General features: G+C 40.8%; 3 protein-coding genes across 5 annotated transcripts; 1 reads left to right on the plus strand and 2 right to left on the minus strand.

Moving 5' to 3' along the window:
* Window positions 1-2,685: 2,685 nt before the first annotated feature.
* cbx5 (chromobox homolog 5 (HP1 alpha homolog, Drosophila)) lies at window positions 2,686-7,768 on the minus strand. Its single transcript, XM_041046812.1, has 5 exons — window positions 7,619-7,768; window positions 6,909-7,089; window positions 6,035-6,260; window positions 5,566-5,666; window positions 2,686-4,246 (listed from the first exon to the last, which is right to left on the minus strand). The coding sequence occupies exons 2-5, from the start codon at window positions 7,037-7,039 to the stop codon at window positions 4,105-4,107; spliced, it is 600 nt and encodes a 199-aa protein (XP_040902746.1). The 5' UTR covers window positions 7,040-7,089; window positions 7,619-7,768; the 3' UTR covers window positions 2,686-4,104.
* A 528-nt stretch (window positions 7,769-8,296) lies between these two features.
* Window positions 8,297-12,600, plus strand: hnrnpa1b (heterogeneous nuclear ribonucleoprotein A1b). Of its 2 annotated transcripts, XR_005894598.1 has the most exons (12): window positions 8,297-8,421; window positions 8,972-9,088; window positions 9,621-9,767; window positions 9,864-10,074; window positions 10,166-10,261; window positions 10,357-10,407; window positions 10,500-10,553; window positions 10,634-10,759; window positions 10,865-10,993; window positions 11,085-11,151; window positions 12,367-12,425; window positions 12,515-12,600. XR_005894598.1 is itself a non-coding variant. In XM_041046797.1 (11 exons), the coding sequence occupies exons 1-10, from the start codon at window positions 8,410-8,412 to the stop codon at window positions 11,138-11,140; spliced, it is 999 nt and encodes a 332-aa protein (XP_040902731.1). In that variant the 5' UTR covers window positions 8,297-8,409; the 3' UTR covers window positions 11,141-11,151; window positions 11,335-12,320. The 2 variants fall into 2 exon arrangements, 1 of the variants encoding a protein (XP_040902731.1); XM_041046797.1 differs by lacking the exons at window positions 12,367-12,425; window positions 12,515-12,600 and adding an exon at window positions 11,335-12,320.
* On the minus strand, window positions 12,512-18,175 carry nfe2 (nuclear factor, erythroid 2). 2 transcript variants are annotated; one of them, XM_041046776.1, is made up of 4 exons: window positions 17,985-18,175; window positions 15,999-16,077; window positions 15,766-15,903; window positions 12,512-14,131 (listed from the first exon to the last, which is right to left on the minus strand). In XM_041046776.1, the coding sequence occupies exons 2-4, from the start codon at window positions 16,044-16,046 to the stop codon at window positions 12,836-12,838; spliced, it is 1,482 nt and encodes a 493-aa protein (XP_040902710.1). In that variant the 5' UTR covers window positions 16,047-16,077; window positions 17,985-18,175; the 3' UTR covers window positions 12,512-12,835. The 2 variants fall into 2 exon arrangements, with proteins under 2 accessions (XP_040902710.1, XP_040902719.1); XM_041046785.1 differs by lacking the exon at window positions 17,985-18,175 and adding an exon at window positions 16,236-16,289.
* Between the last annotated feature and the right edge of the window lie 935 nt (window positions 18,176-19,110).

Genomic DNA, 19,110 nt, shown 5'->3' on the forward strand with positions numbered 1-19,110 from the left:
TCTGTATTTGCTGCACACATCACAGGCAGGCAGAGCTCCCATGAGTGCCACTGTGGCTTTCCCAACCAAACCTACTGGCCTGGGTTTGTCAGCAGACAGCTCCAGGCTCCATAAAACAGCCTGCTGCTCGCTCCCTTTGCCCAGCTTAATGGTCCCAGAGGCTGGAAATTTACTAGTGACCTTTGCATTCCATTTGGAGTGTAAAAGCCTTTTTGCTAGGAAAATTCCATCACTTTAGACGTAGCTGAGCAGCGCTTTCTGTGTGTGTGTGTGTGTGTGTGCATGTCAGAGAGAGTCACGATAAAAGGCAGCAAAAAAGAAAAAGAGGGTGGTGAGAGAAGAACAAGGATTAGACTCAACGATCACTGTAGTTTATTACTAAAAATGCAGTTGTTTCCCATAGCAAAGAGGCTAACCTTCATAGTAAACAAGCCATGTTTCCATAAATAACTAATTTCTCTTTTTTGTCATGGTTTCCAGATTGTGACAAACTGGAAGCTCTCTTGCTCACATTTCAAAGTCTGGCTTTGAAGCTGGTTGGTGTACTCTCTCGCTCCTTATCATTTTTCTCAAGTAAGTTTAAAATTGAGGGGAAAAAAGTTTTTCTTCACATTTCACAGCATTACATGTTCTGTGTATTTGGTTTTGTCACAGAGGCTATATGGTGCTGACACTGACTTTTTTTTTTTAGTGTGACTGCATTATTACATCAAACTGAAGTGGGATACCTCGGGAAGGGACTTTACACACATTTCAGCCCGCTATACTGTATCTGGTACCGCTAGAAACATCAGTTTGTGGACATGCAGTTGGGTTCAGCAGATGTGAAAGATGATATTTGTCGGTGAACATTACATGAATCTATGCCCCGGTTAACAAAAAAGGCATAATTATCTATAGAGGCTGATCAGAAAAGACTAATTTCTTTTGTCGTAGTGAGCAAATTTAAGAGCTTGAAGTGTAAATGACTTGCATACAGTTATGACTTTTACGTTGGTGTTGTTTAACAGCGCCATCTGCTGGGTGAAAACAGCTGGTGCTCCTCCTCAACAAAGACAACAGAAAAAAAATGAGAGAGCACCAAGGGGGGAGTTTCAGCAGTGAGGATCACTTCCGCGTTCAAAAAGCTGCAGTTCCTCGGCTGCCGCTGGGGCCTGGCTGCAGAAGTGAGCAATTCCCCATTGACCCCACTGTTGCTAATAGCCAAATTTACAGCCTAAAAAACACATCTACAGCCTGGCACACTTTTTGTTTTTGGTCTCTATTGATAGTTTCCACCTCCGTGAACACTGTTCATTGTTATATAAAATAGAGCGTGGTTACGTTGAGTGACAGCCCCATAGACAGACACTGGTAGTTAGCTCTTTGCTAAAGCATCGGCTGGGCTAGGCGGCTACATCCAGAGGCCTCCGGCTACCTCTAGCAGTTGACAGGGGATGTTGTCTGTGTTTGTTTGCTAATTTTCGGATAGATTTTTGCGACAATATGTGTCAATATGACAATATTGTTGTAGTGTGGACTGTACTAGCCGAACGTCGAAGGAGTCTGTGCTGCAGTTTTTTCGGTAAGTAAATTTCTCTCTATTTTACCTGGATGTTTGCACTAATTAGCATGTATTAGCATATTTTGCCGCTGGCTTATGACTTAATTGCCGATTTATGGTCGCTGCTGATACAGATAGAGGACCGGAGCAGCTAATGTTAGGAACGCTGTTGCGGTGTGTTCAGTGCTCTCTGAGTCCGTTTATTTCAGGAATTCTAGGCTACAATTTTATTTCGTCTCATTCTTCTGTTTAAAAAGTCCGACATTGCATGGACAGAGCAGCGCCGTCAGTGAGCGGCTGCTGTTGTTTGTGTGCTTCTGTAACTGTAAGTGGATAGCGGATGAAGGCAGCAGTGAAAGCCGGTAAATATTAAATATTGCTCCGAGCAAAGTGGAAGGGTTCTCGGCCGGCTGACCCCGGCTGACCCGTAGAGTAATCACCTCTCCGCCAAATATGGTACACTCCCACTAAAATCCAAGATGGCGCAGCTCAAATGCCCATGGTTTGGTCACAAAATCGACTCCCCGAAACCAATGGGTGACGTCACGGGTGCTACGTCCATGTCTCATACAGTCTATGGCACAGGTGTCCAAGCTGTTCCACAAAGGGCCGTGTGGCTGCAGGTATTTGTTCCAACCAAGCAGCAGCACACCAGACTTGACTCATTTAATCAACTGATCTCAGTCTTCAGACAGTTGATTGGTCAAACTGTGCGCTCGTCATTGGTTGGAACAAAAACCTGCAGCCACACGGCTCTCTGTGGAACAGTTTGGACACCTATGGTCTATGGAGAGCACATTAAACAGCTTCAGTCTCTTGATATTTGTGACTTAAAGGTTTACTCCCCTAGGAGTTCAATGTCAGGAAATGTCCTGATGTTAAACTAAGAGTGAGTGTGGTTTATTTGTTTCATCCAAAACAGTTCATTTTATCCTGCGGTGTAAGCTTGAATCAAGTAACTTTCTCTCTTCACAGAAATTCCAGTTACATCCTAAAATAACAGCCAGCTGACGTAAACTTTAACATCGAAAATGTTTATTAAAGGGTTCTACTGTACACATATTTGTAACATTTAATTCACACAAGAAATAGTCTACTTTTTTAAAAATTCTGCCTCAGCAAAAATTGACAAAACTCCAGGGTCTGAAAAGAAATATTTTTTAATCAAAGAAAATGACAAAATTATGACCTATGTGATACCAAGGGACATGATTTATGAACTGTATGTAAAGGGGAGAAAGTCACAGCTTTCGTTCACAATGCCGAATAAAGCCAAAGCAATTAAGACAAAAAAAAAAAAAAAAAAAACACACAACACTAAACATTTGGTCCTAAGAGTCCATGTAGGAGCACAGCAGATTAAACTACAGAGTCAGTGTCCATCTTGTGTACAAGAACTGACCTCTGCTTGGCAGGTAGCAACACTGTCCCAGAAAAATTTTCTGACAACCCAGAACAATCAAATTACTCGCCACAATAAAACCTGGGATATGCATAACCTGATCAGAAATTGGTTTTAATATTTCATATTATCATGAAAATCATGTCAAAAAAATATCTATCAGCCTGTCACTAACTGCAGAGTTGTCATACAGATTGGTCACACAGTCAAAAAGATCATCTTTTAGCCACAAGGTGGCAGACCCCAATGGCTGGCGTGAATGCTGGTTTCATTTTGACTGTAAAGAGTGAAGATTGTCTAACCTGTGAAAATAAGACTGGTCCAAAGATAACACTGCTGTTAAAAAGGGTGCAAAACTCAGTAAAATTTATTGCCCTTTTCTTCAATTGGTGATATCATAAAGAAATTTAAAAAAAACACCACACAGAAGTTCACGTTAAAACTTGGAAATAAGAGATTTAAAAATGACATTAAAAAAAAAATGAACAACAATATCATCACTACATTATAGAGACATAGTTGGCCGGTGTCCTCTGCAAGTTTGCAAATTGTGTAGTTTTATCCTGGTAGACAGGACAAACTGAAAAATAAAATCTACAAGAGATAAAAAAAGTTGTTAAAAAAAAACCCAAGGAGGTGATCATGTAGTCAGGAAATTGCTGCTGTGGTTGCACTGCTTACAAATATTTTAGGATGGGGGTTCTGCACCGACCTTAGGACAAACTCATGGTTACTACAGCTTGTACCAACGCTGGCTTTCAAGACTATGTTCTGAGTTTTAACAGATGGCCACCTGCACACATAGATGCAAAATATCTTAATGACTTAATTGTATTCTGTAAGCACTAAACCATAATGTGTTAAGACATTTTAAAAAAAGACAGTAAAGAATACAAAGACAGAACAGCAGAAACCCTCCCCAGTAGCATTTCACCCATGTCCGCTACAGCTTCTCCTCCTGTCTGATGGATCCTTCTCAGCAGTCTGGGCCCTTGTGCTCCAATGGGGCAAGGATGGAGATAACACAACTGTGTCCTCTGTCTTTGTGTCATTGTTGGACATGGTAAAGAGGAAGGATGGGAGGTCTGGTGTGAGAAATGTCTGAATCAAGGTTGTCCCTGCAGTGGAGGAGGTCCTGTTTCCTCCTGAGGTGATGCACTCACGCGCTGACAGCATCCTTCTCCTTCTTGTCACTGTCTTCATGCCAGGTGAGACGTTCCTCATAGAAGGCTATGACAATCTGCGGGCACTTATGATTGGCTTCCTTGGCAAGCACGAGATCAGCCTCATCAGAGTCCTTCCTGGAAGAGAAAAAGACCAAGGTTTGTCTGTATAATTATCTCAGGACAGAGCATCTCAAACCTGTGCCATAATACCAAACTCAAGGGGGTAGGAAAAGTTGATAAACATAACAGCAACTGAAAACAGTTTTATTACAAACATATGATTAGGCACGACCCTGCATCAAGTGAAGGTGTGTCATTCAATTCCTTTTGTCATAATTGGACTTGAAACCATGCCATTAACAAGTCAGTCATATTTGTTTTTGGTATTTCAGTGTACATTTTAATCGCAATAGTTTAAAGATCTACTTTCAGTGAAATTTCTCTAACAGAAAAAGTGATTTGTACATTTTTTTTCCTGTGCTATTCATTATTGGACTACCTTTTATCATTAAAGTCAGATAATATTTCAGCACCAAATTACTGTCACTTTCTTCTAAATTATACAGATTATAAATCATTGTCAGGCAAAGTAAGCAGATGGGCCTTGTGAATCTGCCTGGGATCTGACCAGGTTTATATTTCTTTTCCTCTAAATATTCCTATTGACTTTTTCCCTGTTTATTAAAAAATAAATAACTAAATATCACAGCTATTGTACAATTCTGGCGCCATTTCAAGCCAGCAAACACTCTGAAATGGGGCTTGACCAGACATGAGTGACGAGGTACTATATATATATATCCATCTAGCTAATATGTAATGACATAAAATTTTATGGTGTGGCTTACTGTTTGTATATGAATGAACAGCCAGCCTATTAGGGCTTTGAATGGGTAATTTTCCAGCAGCAATCTGGCACAATGAGAGCTGCCATTTCAAAGAATCATGCCATTACAAGTTACAAGCAGCAGTACTACAGATGGCAACTGCTGCAGGCAACACCTGCAGTACCAGAGGTTAACATCCAGTAACCAGAAGAGCACCAATACTAGCCCCCACCCACCCACAAGAAACATGAATACCAATAATCCAATTAAGGCGAATGACCAGTGTGTCAGTGCTGTTATTGGTAGAAGAGTGAAGTTGTGGGGGGGAGAAAAAAACCTGCCCATGAAGGCCATATAGAATATTCTTACCATACAAATGTAGCTTAAAAATTGTAACCATACAGTGTACTAAATCCTGACCTTGACACGTTACATTTTTCAGACTTTGTTATTTGCTTAAAAAATGTGGAAAATGTTCACAACCCCCAAGCTTGTGTCATGTATCATTTGTGGTGTCTTAAACATTTTTTGGCATTTAAACATTCATGGGATGAAACTTAACATAAGTTGGCCCAAAACTAAAGATCCACTTGCAAGTTTTGATATTAACATGTTAACAAAACCTACCACTTCATAAGAAACATTAGGTCTCCACATGAGTCAGTTGCTCCAATGATCTTCTCTGGCTCAAGTCCTCTCTCAAAGCCGCGAGCAACTAGAATGTCATCCTGAAAAGACAAGGAAGTACAGAAAAAACATTTTATACTACACAAAAAAGACTAAAGTTTGCTACAACCCACTATAAGACTGAAGACTATTTATGTTTAGATACTAAAAAACAAATTTATGGTTTACAATTAATGTTTTTGAGTTCACTGTTCAGCTCACAGAGCTTGAAACAAGGTGTTTATCTCACATGCAAATAGTCAATATTAACCAAATTATATTTCATACACTGCAGACTTTCAGTTCTTTTTTTCCCCTAATTGAATCAGGTTGGGCTTAAATTTTACAGCTCGCTTCCAGTTACTTACCACATCTAAACCTGTTTCAAAACTGAAACATAACAAAACTGCTACACCAATATAATACACACCTCCTTTTTCTTTTTGGGTTTACTTCCACCCTCCTCATCATCGTCTGAGCTTCTCTTCTTCGAGCTACTCGAGTCTTTGGATCGCACCAAGGAGCCTGTGCTTGATTTACTGCCCCCGCTGCTAGGTGTGGAGCTTCCACCACTGCTTTTCTTGTAGGTCTTCATGAATTCTGCAATAAGCTCAGGGCAATCCAGATTCTTCTCTGGCTCCCATGTGTTGTGCTTACTGAAGAAGATCACAATGGATCAAGTCAGTGACAGTACAGCCATAAGTCTTAATCAAGTACAGCCATAAGTCTTAATCAACACACATAAGTCTTAATCAACACACTGATCAGAGATGGATGACCTATTTAAATCAATATTATGATATCAAACTGGATACCATTAATGGAGATCATAACACTGCAATTTATCTTGTATCCTCCTGTTTTCTTGGTCTTTAAAGCAGCATTATAGCAAACCCAATGCAACTTTCTGGGTTTTATGTTACTGTTGTATTGACTCAAAAAGGCAGTCAATGTCCCTGCCTGTCTAGGTCATGATATTCGATCAACAACTAAAGATTATTTACTAATTACACACTATTGAGTAGTTATTTTCTTGTTTAAATAAAAAAAAAACAATAAAATGGCAGAAAATATGGAAAATGTCTACTACAATTTCTCACAGCCCCAGGTAACGTATTCATATAGCTTGTTTTACTCCATTTTGTTTCTGAGAGGAAACCTCAATCAATATGCCGCAAAAATATAATTAAATAGTTTTGATATTTAATCTTGTATATGTCCCAGTGCAGTATTGATGTTGTAGCTAAAACTGCAGTGGAGTTCATGCAAGTACTGGTTAGCATACTGATATTAATGCAACTTACTCGGAATATCCTTTCCATTTCAGGAAGAACTCAACCCTGCCTTTCACCACCCTCCTGTCCAGCACCTTCTCCACAACATATTCTTCCTCATCAGAGGATGACGACTCCTCTTCGCGAGACTTTTTTCCCATAGCAAAGTTTGTTGTTGAATACTACGCTGTTGCAGGCCAAAGGTACTTCCCTGTACAAGAAGAAACGACAGAGAAGCTGACGTTAAAGATAATATGAATGAATCCCTAGTCGATATACTGAGAGTAATAACCAAATAGCGTTAAGCCCAAAGTAGGAATGAGTTACAGCTCGGTGTACTTTCACGTAAACCAACGCTGGTTTACTAAGACAGAAACGATCACATATCAACCAAAGGGATCGTTCCATTCTCGTTTATTCAATCTGAAACATGCGCGACTAAATGAAAAAAAAATCGTTTCCACCAATTACCCGGCTAAACAACTTTCGGTAACCGCCCACTCGCTGAAATACTTTGGGTTAAATAACGTTACCGGACAACTTGATAATTGCTGGACACACCAATGAAAATATTATGTTGTGTTTGCTAAGCTAGCCACTGAGCATGAAAAGCAAACTTGCTAAAGCAGGTAGCCTGCAAGCTAACGCTTCAACACTAGCTAACTTGGGGACCAAACCACACAAATACAGCGATAGTTACAGCAGTATAAAGCTGCTTCAATGTGTAAACTATTTCTTACCCTCTGGATGTGTCGACCGCCGGTTTTAACCGGTTAAACGCAGCGATAACGCACGTCTTTTATGGATCTGTAGTCTGTGAGGCCAACACTAGGGCTACTTTAGCATCTAGCCTCGTTCACAAAAAGATGCTGTGCGCTTGTCTGTGCGTAAAAAGCGCGCGCTAAATGCGCACAATGAATGTACCCGCCCCTCTGTCAGCTGATGACCTACATATACACAGCTAATATGCCTCCACCACAATTACAACTCCATTCTTCGAATTAGGGACAGGTTTGTTGCAATACGCGTTATGTGCCTCAAAAGAAAGTGGACAGAAGATATGAACGTCTGTATGTACGTCTGTATTATCTGCCAGTGCAATGAAGTGAATGCCCTATTCCACCCACAAATCATAGGTCAGAATCATTTAGAACTGGTGAGGTATTTTTTCTGTGCCTTCCCTTAGTACATCCATGCTGTTAGTATATCCATGACGTGATAAGATGATACATTTGACAAATATCCTTTCCTTGACACACATATCGTCCATGTCCCACAACCTAATTTTTAATCGTCGTGCATGCCCGCCTGCCATCAGGTTATTGGTTACTGGTAGTGATTGATTGAATTCGGTCCAATCACAATTCAATTACTGCTGACGACAGACTGCAGCGGGAACTACTGACCAATCACAATGTGAAAGAGGTGTATCCATTACTATTTATTGTATCGTTGGGAAGCAGGCAGGGCTTGTCTGACGCAGATCTCCTCTCCGTATTTCACAAGGAGTCATCAAGGATTTGACTGCAAAATGTCGAAGGATGTGAGTATTGTTATTCGAAAACGTATTATTTGGGGATTCCTACAAATTCAGTGCCCTAAGAGGCAACTCATTCGAAGCCATAGAAGACATTCGATACTCCACTCAGACTGCGTTTTCATCGCAGCTGCCGCAGCTATCAAACATTGTAAAGCCGCCATTTTATAGGAGCTGGGCCTCGTGGCCTATTGTCCATGCGGTTAGCAATAAATAAATGTAGGGATTTCACATAATGGTTATTACATTTAAATATAAACCAATGGCAAAACAACGATGTTAATGCTTACATTCATTTTGAGTTTGCATGTAATTGTACCCAAACACCATCTGACCGGTCTGCTAACGTTAATGGCGGCGGCGTCTCTCCCCTCCACCCTGTCCTGATTTTTGATACGTGACGCGGGGTTGGATTAATAACCGATTAGTGTGCAGTTAATCCTGGAGCTGCTTTAACTTTTAACCATTAACCTTAAAAATTCGCAAATGCTACCCGGTGCTTATTTGGAGTGCTAGTGAATGTACCCTGATGGTAGTGTCTCTGTCCATTGTCCAGGTCCCACGTGAGCCGGAGCAGCTCCGCAAGCTGTTCATCGGAGGTCTGAGCTTCGAGACCACAGATGAGAGCTTGCGGGCCCATTTTGAACAATGGGGGAGCCTTACAGATTGCGTGGTAAGTGTGATTTATTTAGAGCTTTATCGTTTAGTTGATCATGAGCCACTGTTTTTTTTTTTTGAGAGCTTTATTGTTTTAGCTGCCGTTCAAGTGAAAGCGTCAAGCATTTGTTTAGCGTTTTTTTTTTTCGTATGAATGTTTATTAATTATTTAGGGGGCTTTAGATTTGAGGACAGAACTTGACTGAATAGATCTAGTGTGTGGTTTCATTGAATTGTATTATATTATATTATCCTGTGGTTTGTTTCACACACTCTGGTAATAATACAAACTCATGTCCTTATAATTTAATACAATTGAGCACCACAATCTGCATTCTCCAAATGTACCATAAAGTTGAACCAACACTTCTCTGTTTTTCTGAAACAGTTTCAACAAAAATCGAAGGTTCCTACATAATGTTGGGATTTAATGTTGGACTGCTGTATTAGACATTAATTTTAGCTAGGTGAACCTAATTACACTGTCCAGTGAGTGTGTGTGTGTGTGTGTATGTAAGACTGGAAATAATTAAAGCTTTATCCCTTAGGTCATGAGGGACCCCAACAGCAAGAGGTCCAGGGGCTTTGGCTTTGTTACATACTCATCAGTACAAGAGGTTGATGCTGCCATGTCTGCTCGTCCTCATAAGGTCGATGGAAGAGTGGTAGAACCTAAACGAGCCGTTTCCAGGGAGGTATGTTGAAGTCAATATATTAAACAATACGTTACCTTAAGTTAGTATGCATATAAAGAAAAGACTCATTATAACAACAAATGTCTGTGATTACAGGACTCAAACCGGCCAGGTGCCCATGTGACGGTCAAAAAGATCTTTGTTGGAGGCATTAAGGAAGATACAGAGGAGTCACACCTGCGAGACTACTTCCAGCAGTTTGGCAAAATTGAGGTCATTGATATCATGACCGACCGTAATACTGGAAAGAAGAGGGGCTTCGCCTTTGTCACCTTTGATGATCATGATTCAGTTGACAGGATTGTCAGTGAGTACAAATGTTCTGTGGCAGATTGTATCAGGTTTAACTTGCACATTGTTTTGACTGCCTATTTAATACATTTTCTTTTACCCCACAGTCCAGAAATACCACACAATCAACTCTCACAACTGTGAAGTGAGGAAGGCCCTTACAAGACAGGAAATGCAGAGTGCGGGAATGGGAATGAGAGGAGGTAAGCTCCAGATTGATGTGCAGCAGACATGGATCACATTCACGTAGTCAGCACTTTTCCATAGCTAATGGTTGTGTGTGGATCCTTCCTTTAAGGTCGCAGCAGTGGTGGAAGGCCCTATGACTATGACAGAGGCTTCAATCAAGGTATGACTCCTTTTGTAAATAAGTTTACCTAATTTGTTTTAGTCGTGCTGTGTAACTTCTGAAACCTAACTTTGCATATTTGCTTCTTTCAGGCGGCAGGGGTAGATACGGAGACGGTCCCTACAATTGCAATGGAGGTGATGGAGGTAAGTTGGCAATTTTGTCAGGCTTAAGTAGTTTCACCTCTGAAGTTTTTCAGTGTACTCAAATGTTATTCATGTTGTAGGTTATGGAGGTGGTCCTAGCGGCCCTGGTGGATATAACAATGGTGGCAACCGCGGTTATAACCAAGGTTACAACCAGGGTGGAGGTGGAGGCTATGGAGGAAATTGTTATGACAGCAATGGTTATGGTAAGGTTTTTTTTTTCGGCTCATCTTACTCACCTTACTTTACCAGCTGTAACTGTTTTGTGCTTGACATGTGGATATCTAAGTTTGCAAATGATCTATTCATAGGCAACTGTGGAGGTGGTGGAGGCGGCGGAAACTACAATAACATGGGCCACTACGACCCACAGGCCTCTAACTTTGGCCCAATGAAGAACAACTTTGGTGGCGGCGGCGGCGGTGGCGGCAGGAATTTTGGTAAGAGTCTATAGGCAGCACATACATTGATGTGTGCTATCACTCAGTCTACTTATTGGATGTAAACTGAATGTTCGTTGTTTGCTTCCAGGTGGCTATGGAGGTGGCTCAAACAATGGTGGATATGGCCGTCCAGGACGATTTTGAAATGTGAAGTGGTAAGAACTTGAAGGCATGCCTGCACTTTTAATTATGTATCATAAAACCAGAGTTTATAGTTGCAGGGAATCGTTAAGTGTAGATAAAAATCTTTTTTAAAGAAAAGAAGAAAAATCACTCTGGATCTCAGGTTAAACAAAGTCAGTGCACGGTTAACAATGTTGTTCCATATTGTTCAACAGGACTGAGTACTTAGGAGAGGAGAGCAAGGAGAGGAGAGCAAGCGAAGTGACAGGGCAGCTGCAGGTTTACCTCCTAAATCTGCTCAGCCAAACAGTTGTGGCAGGTTACAGCTGCTGCAAGAAGAGATGTACAGTAGATAAATCATGGAGGGTCTTCATTTAAATGTTTTTTCTCTTTTTTTTTTTTTTCATCAATGTGTTTCTGGAAAGCAAGCATTCCAATAAGGTTTTAATGTAGATTTTTCTTTAAGTCTGGTTTTTATTTGTATCTGCATCAAATCAAGCTGAAATAAACCATCTTTCAGTTTTTTTAAAAAAAGAAATCTTGTTAGCCTCTTCAGTGGTTTGGGAAAGGGAGGGTTGACTATTAGATGTTGCACAGGGGAGGGGGAGAGGGTTGTGTTTTACATATCGCAAGGAGTCTGGAAAAGCCCATTTCCTTGAGACGTGCAAGAAGCCCTACATTAGTCACCACATACTTCATGAGTCAGAAGGCAATGCATTTAAAGTGCCAATGCAGTATGGGTTGAGGAATGAGAAGTGGTGCGCAAATGCAGTCATCATAAAGAGCCCATCACTTGGTACAGACTCTACCCTGAGTTCTGCAAAGATCATCTGGAGGATGCTAGCTTACATGCAAAGTCTATGAGGCTAGCCATGGAAGCCAGCTGAGGGAGAGAAGTAGCAAAGCCATCGCCAGGATCATTGAAGCAGGGGAGAGTGAGAACAGAGGCCTGAGGCTAGCAGGCAGCAGCTACCAAAAGGCTTAAATGCTGTCTGTAGGTAAGACCAGACTTCTCAACTACTGATAGTATATCTTGCTTTTGTCATGTAGCTGGTAGAGTTGTGTAGCCCAATAATGACGTAACATTTTTGTGCAAACAAGTTTTATTATCACTTACACCATTGACTGGTTAAAATTGGCCTCTTAATTGTGCACAGAGGTCCTACAACAAATTGCATGCTGTTAATAGAATGAACAGTTATTTTTGACAGATTGCATTTTACTTATTTGATGTTTCTGCTTTTTAGGTAACTCTACATGTGGTCTCCAAATCCTGATTTCACTTAAGTGACAATGACTCAATCAGGTACAAAACATTGCAACCCTTGCACCAACCCATGCACATCACTTTTTGTCTTTTTTCTATTATTAACCTTTTTTTTCCCCCTCCTGCAGGTTTACTTGAACGCTCATTCTGGTGCTGAAGACTTTACCTTTAACTGCTGTGCAGTGTTTTATTTATTTTTTTTTTTTTTTACTTTTTTTAATAAAGTATTTTTTTACAAAGTACTCTGGCATTGTTTCAGTTTGTCCTGAAAATATGAAAAGTGTATTGATTTGTGTATGGCAAGTTTAACATTCAATTAAGCCCAAAAGCCACATGAACTGGTAACTTTCAGCTAGTTGAAGTACTTTCAGTTGGCACCCAGGCAGAATACCTTCTTCAGGAGCATAAACAAGTAATGGAAGACTGTTACCAGTTCTTCAGCACCGCTCTCACTTTTGCATACTTGTGTGAGGTACCAGATAAATTTTACCATCAGGTGTCTGTTGTAGAGAGTATTCATCTATTGAGTATGGTTGTCCATCTTCATCTCTTAAGTGAGAGAATACCTCTGCATAGAGGTCTGTAAGGCGACATTTAATGAATGCCAAGCTGCGCTGGAACTCGAGCCTTTCCTGTGCCAGGTGCTCTCTTTGGGCCTGTAGCTGGTTCAGTTCTCGTTCCAGGTGAATTATGCTCTCAAGCTTCCTCTTCCTGCAGTTCTGGGCCGCCACCTTGTTCTTCCCCCTCCTCCTAATGTCCCTGACCAGTGCTAGTTGAGAATCTGTCAGAGTATACTGTGTCAGAAGCTCGTTGAAGTCATCTACGGGTAGATTGATAATCTTTTCCATGGGGAAGGGAATCTTCAAAGCCATTGCTCGCCGCTCATCTCTGCTCAGAGGAGTCGGAGTGGAAGTGCTTCCGTGTGGTTTTGCATACATGTTATGCTGTGAGCTCCCTCTGCTGGACACTCCAGAGTCATTATACAGGTCACCCAGAACAGCAGCCTGGCCCTGCTGTTTCACTGACCGTGGAGTCAGAGCATTAGGTTGAGTCGGTTGTGTATGAGATAAAGCTGGCTGGGGTGAGAAATAAGATGGATGTGCACCTGACAGTAAATATGATTGAGATTGACTGTGGTAGTCCGTTGAGTAATGGATGTGTGCTCTTCTGGCATGCTCCGTCATGCTGTCTGGTTCCCCATCACTATATGTCATGCCTATGTCTACATTCTGGTAACCTGGTGCACCACTAACAGGATTATCAGGGGAGGCCAAAGGTGGACTAGAGCCCAGGGACAGACCAGAGTCTGACTCCAGATCATCAGCTGAGCGAACATGTGAACTTTGTCCATGTGTCGTCCACAGCATGTGCCGACTTAGACCCTGAGGGAAACAAGTGTTGGCTCTTCTGTGCCCTTGACTGTTACCTGACATGTTCATCTGTTCCCTAAGAGTCATGAGCGAAGGCTGTGTTTGAGAAGAGACATGGAGCATTCTTTGATTGAGCTGAGATTCAGAGTGTCCGTACACTGCCTCTGCATTGCCATTGCTGCCTAGACGATGACAGATAGGCACCTCTTCAGAGTAACATCCATTGTAAGTGTCAGCAGTGCTGAGCTCACAAGCAGCAGGAGGACGCTCAGAATGAGACTGAGCCATCCCATACCCTCCTCCCATAGGGACCATGGGCTCAATGGTTTGGTACTGTGTTGTTTCATAAGAGCCCTCACTAGGGACTTCAAACTCCTGTAACAGAAACAAATGGGGCTCACCTAGTTATGATTGAAAGACATAAATATACATGTCACTTCAGCAGAAACAATAATTGGAGACACTGGTTACATTGGTTACACCCAAAAGACATTAATAAGACAGTTAATTAGTGGAACAGTGTATTTTTCACAATTCATCTGGTTTGCCATAGAGTGCAGTTTGCCCCCACTTCAGCATGCCACCCCTAGCCTATGAAGGGCTCTCATAGATGTGATCAGGTTTCACCTGGAAACAGATGGCTATTGTGCAGTGCAGGGGGCCGCTAGCAACATACAGCACTTGCCCCCTCTCACAATCTCTTCATCCTGCCATTACTCAAATAGTCCATTGTTTCCCATATCACCTGAGTATGTATTCGTTTTTCGACAGTGAGCATCACATGAAAATTGATAAATATGTATCTATTCCACTGTAATGAACCAAATATGTTGTTCTTGTTTTTATGAACCACATTTTTAGCTGTTAGACTTCATACTTTATTTTCAAAATGACACTGAAAATAACATACCCTTTACACTCATTAAATTGATTGATAACATATGTAGGAATTTCACAAAATGGTTTTTGCCTCTAAATATAAACATAAGGCAAAACAACTATATAAATGCTTACACTCATTTAGAGTTGGCATATAATTGAATTTGGTGCAGAAATTTTAATTTATTTTGGATTTTCTGAAATCAACACAGGGTCAAAATTATACATACACCACTTAGATTATGAATTCAGTGGTGCTGAAAGTTACGAAATGTCTTATAACTTGCAAAGGCCTCTTAACTTCCTGTTAGTGATCATGACCGCAACTTGTAGTTTCTCTGTGCCCACATGAAAGAGGTTTGTTTGAAGACACTCATTGTATAGACCAACACACATTACAATGGGAAAGTCCAAGGAGCTCAGGGCAGACCCTAGAAAGAGGATTGTAGATTTACATGAGTCACTACTTTTTCCAAGGTTTGGAAGAAGACCCAAACTATCACCCTCAACTGAGTGAAAATTAGGTTGGCTTGTTAGGAACAATCCCTGAATCCCCAATGGTACAGGCAGCGGGCTTCCATGAGCAGGAAACTGCTGGAACACCACTGTCACCATCTATAGTAATGCAAGTTTGCATTGCCATGGACTGAGAGGCTGCTTTCCATGAAAGAAGCCCCTGCTCCAACATCAACACCTTCAGGCTTGGCTAAAGTTTGTAACTGACCACTTGGGCAAAGAACAGGATTTCTGGCATGAAGGGTGGTCAAATATCCAGCCAGAATTCAGCCAGAGGCTTGGTGATGGCTACCAAAAAGCATCTGGTCAAGGTGTAGCTTGTACATGCAGCACACCTAAAATGTCTACCCTGTATGTAAAATCTTGACCCTGTGTTAAATTCAGAAAGACCAAAATAAATTAAAACTTGAACACCATTTTTTTTTCTATAAAAGATGTATGTTGTGCTCTCATTCTGCCCCAGAAAAAGAACAGTTCAAAGAAATAACTGATCATCCAACCACAACTATTCAGTAATTGCCAAATCTTGGATAAGATTCACAACATATAGTAACATTTTGCAAAACAAAGCTGACTCTTACAGTGCCCTTAGTGTCTCAATGCCTAAGGGTTACCTGCAGCTCTGAGATGGCCATCAGTTCCTGCCAAGCCACATCCATCTCTGTGTCCTGAGTAGCTCCATGAGACTTGGCTCCAGGGAAATTAGTTGGCATGGACACTCCCCCACACAGCCTACCTGGAGTAGCTAATACCTTGTAATTGAAAAAAACAAATTTCTGATCAAAAATCTCATTCATAACACTATTGAATGTGTGTTGTGATTTCTCCATTTCTTGGATAGACTCACCTCACAGGTTCTCCTCAGTGGGAGAAGATAGTTGGCTGTTGAACACATTCAGGACAGGCTGTTGCTGCAAAAAATCAACCTGGTGGAGACACAAAACCATGACTTATTAACACCTACCCAGCCTCTACAGTTTGACATAAAAGAAAGAAGAAGTATAAATAAATAAATATCACTCAAGTTAAGTATCTGTGAACTGTTAAGTCACAGCATGCCGTCAAGCACATTTCTAATACATACAGTACATTACACATCTGTAGACCTGCTGGTGCTAAATAACTGACTGTTTGGGTGTTGTGTAAGTTCTTTTGGAACACATGAAGGGTTCAGTTCAGTTGAGTTGACTCCTCCCATCAGCTGTCCCAGGGTGCAGCTATGCCAACCCCTGATAAGACAATCTGCGGGAAAACAGCGCGTTCTGTAAGAGAGACTGGGGCCTGATGGCTGCTTTGGAAAATTTGGTGTATGACTGACACGTCTGAAGAAAACTATTACAGTATTATAGATTATTATTCTAGTATTCTAATTTTAGCGTCTCCAACTCATATTTCACTATTTTTCTGTAAAAGACCAGCAATTATGGAACACATTACCACCTTATTTTTAAAAACACAATGAGAACTTCAAAGCACAAATTAAACAGTGACTTAAACAACAACAGATGTGAACACTTCATGAGTTTTGACTTGGTCCACTTGTCACAAACGTTTGCGCGTATGTACTGTACATAGATACTGTACATACATCCCCAGATGTCTGATGCATTGCTTCCCCCTGTGTAACAATGTTTATCTGAGTTAAATAGAGTAATAAATAAATAAATGGTAAGAGTCCTTAGACACTGTGCTGTGGGTCAATTAAAACTCATCTTTGGTGTAGGGAATGATAACAACTTTACTCTCAGCTTTAACAGTGAACAGCTCACTTTAATAGTTTGCATGTCTCATTCCTACTACTGTATTGATTCAATAAATCCTTTTTCAACAAACAAGAATCTTCCCATTAATAAAAGGAAAAGTTGATGTTATTACACGGGAGCCTCAGGCTACTCCACTGACAATAGTACAGAAACTACCACATTACTCTGTGGTCAAGACACAGCCTGCGATCAGTGTTAGAATTATTTCAAATTTAATAGAATAGAATATAATAGCCTTTAATGTCATTGAACAATGTCCAACGAAATTACAGAGTTTAAATTGAAAGTTGACAAAAAAGTTGTCTCAGTCAGGTTAGTTGAGATGGAGTAGCAGTAACAGGCTGTGTCACACTGAGGTGTCACAGATTACATTTTAGCTCCATGGGTGTAGCCTCTGAAGAGACTTGAATGGTTTGAATCAATTAAAGTGTCCCAAATATGAAGAAATTTTTTTTTCAAATGTCATCTATGACCAGATGTGTCTCCATCTCCTTTTTAAAAAATTTAACTACACTTCAAATTTCCTCTTACTGTACTACAAAACCCATTGTGAGCATTAACTGTGTAATACTGATGATTACTTCAGTGAAAGGCCATTTGCTATCACCTGCCACATATGATTTTTTTTGTATTGTTCAAAGGTTCTTAAACAGGCGGTTATAACTATTATATCCTGCTCTAACCGGTGTCATGCTGGCGAGCTGGTGAGTTTTTTAAGGCCATTTCCTTTACTGTAAGGAATCATAATTCACTGTCAGAACTAAAAACTATTCACTGGTTCATTTGGAAAAAAAAAAACAAGACAGCAAGAATAAATTTGTAAAAGATAAAATTAAGGAAAACTGTTAATACTTAAAGTGTATAATTCGTGACTTGAGCGAGGGGAAGTTTCAGCAATAATATTATTGCTGTTCAATAGTTTCACTCAGTTACAAGATGATGCATAATGCCATGCTATCTGAGAATTATATTTACACAAATATAATGGAATAAAGATTTAAAGTTGTAACCTCTCAGCATCCTTTAATCTTGCAATAGAAAGAATAAAATGAAGGTTTGAGTAAACATACCTGAGCAACATTCTCCGCGTCTTCAGCAGGTGATGAGTCAAAAAAAAAAAAAAAAACCTTTACAACATGAAACACAATCCTGGTGGTAAGAGTAAACGGAGATTCTGCTCTTAGTAACAGCACAACATATGTTGTACTGTTACTTTTAACAGATCACAAGACATAAAACACACAAACACACAAGACCTCTTGCTCTATCTCTTATTCAACTGTCTGTCTCTCTCTCTGTTCAGCTACTCATACAGCCACCGGCATAAATGGGATGGCTCTGTGCAGACAAACGCAATCTTCCTGTAAAGCACCCACACCACAATTTTTTGCGCTCCTGTATCCTTAATAGCACACTTGCACCCCAACCTCCAAATTTCCCTTTTGCCCACATGACAAACCACAAACCAACAGTTTGGCATACACCACGGCAATCATTCTGTCAGTCTACAGTGAAGTAGGTAGATGTTTACAAATCCCCCCCCCCCCACCCGAAAAAAAGACTGTAAGCAGTTTTGAGTCTAATTATGAAATGACAACACACATAAAAGACTCAGGTTAAAGAACTAAAACTGAGTGAAAACTAGCAGGACGGTTGTTTCTATCCTGGCCAAACCGTACAAGAACTGTGTCCTTTCAAATCCTCCCGAACGAAAGGTATGAGGAGTGTGATGTGGAGCACCTGGAGTCAGAGCCGGCTTTGCAGTGAGGGCCCTGTTCAAGCAGGGGTGGGTTGGAGGCTGGATTGAGACTTAGTTTAGCAGAGATGGAATGTACACTCTCCGACAGGTAAGAAAGACCACATTGTTCCTCTATCTGGCAGAGCAACCACCAAGGGAGAGAGAGGAGCAGGGGGAGAATGGAGGGGAGCGTGTCTTACATAGCAAGTGACCATTAAAATCCTTCACAAAAAATCCCCTCATTGCCCTGATCTGAAACACTGTGAACAGTGAACCTACAAAGGCTATGTGTTATGCAGAATTGCCTTATTGTGCAAAAGCTTTCACATTGTTACTGATAGTGGAGATGCTGCATAGATAGTGGTTCATAAAGCAATGTATGTTTATTTTTACACACTCTGAGAGGTAATAGTGGCTGTCTGTCTCACAGTGGCAATGATGATTTCAGAACAAACCTG

The sequence above is a fragment of the Toxotes jaculatrix genome, chromosome 2 (assembly GCF_017976425.1).
Source record: "Toxotes jaculatrix isolate fToxJac2 chromosome 2, fToxJac2.pri, whole genome shotgun sequence".
Classification (NCBI taxonomy): Eukaryota; Metazoa; Chordata; class Actinopteri; family Toxotidae; genus Toxotes; species Toxotes jaculatrix.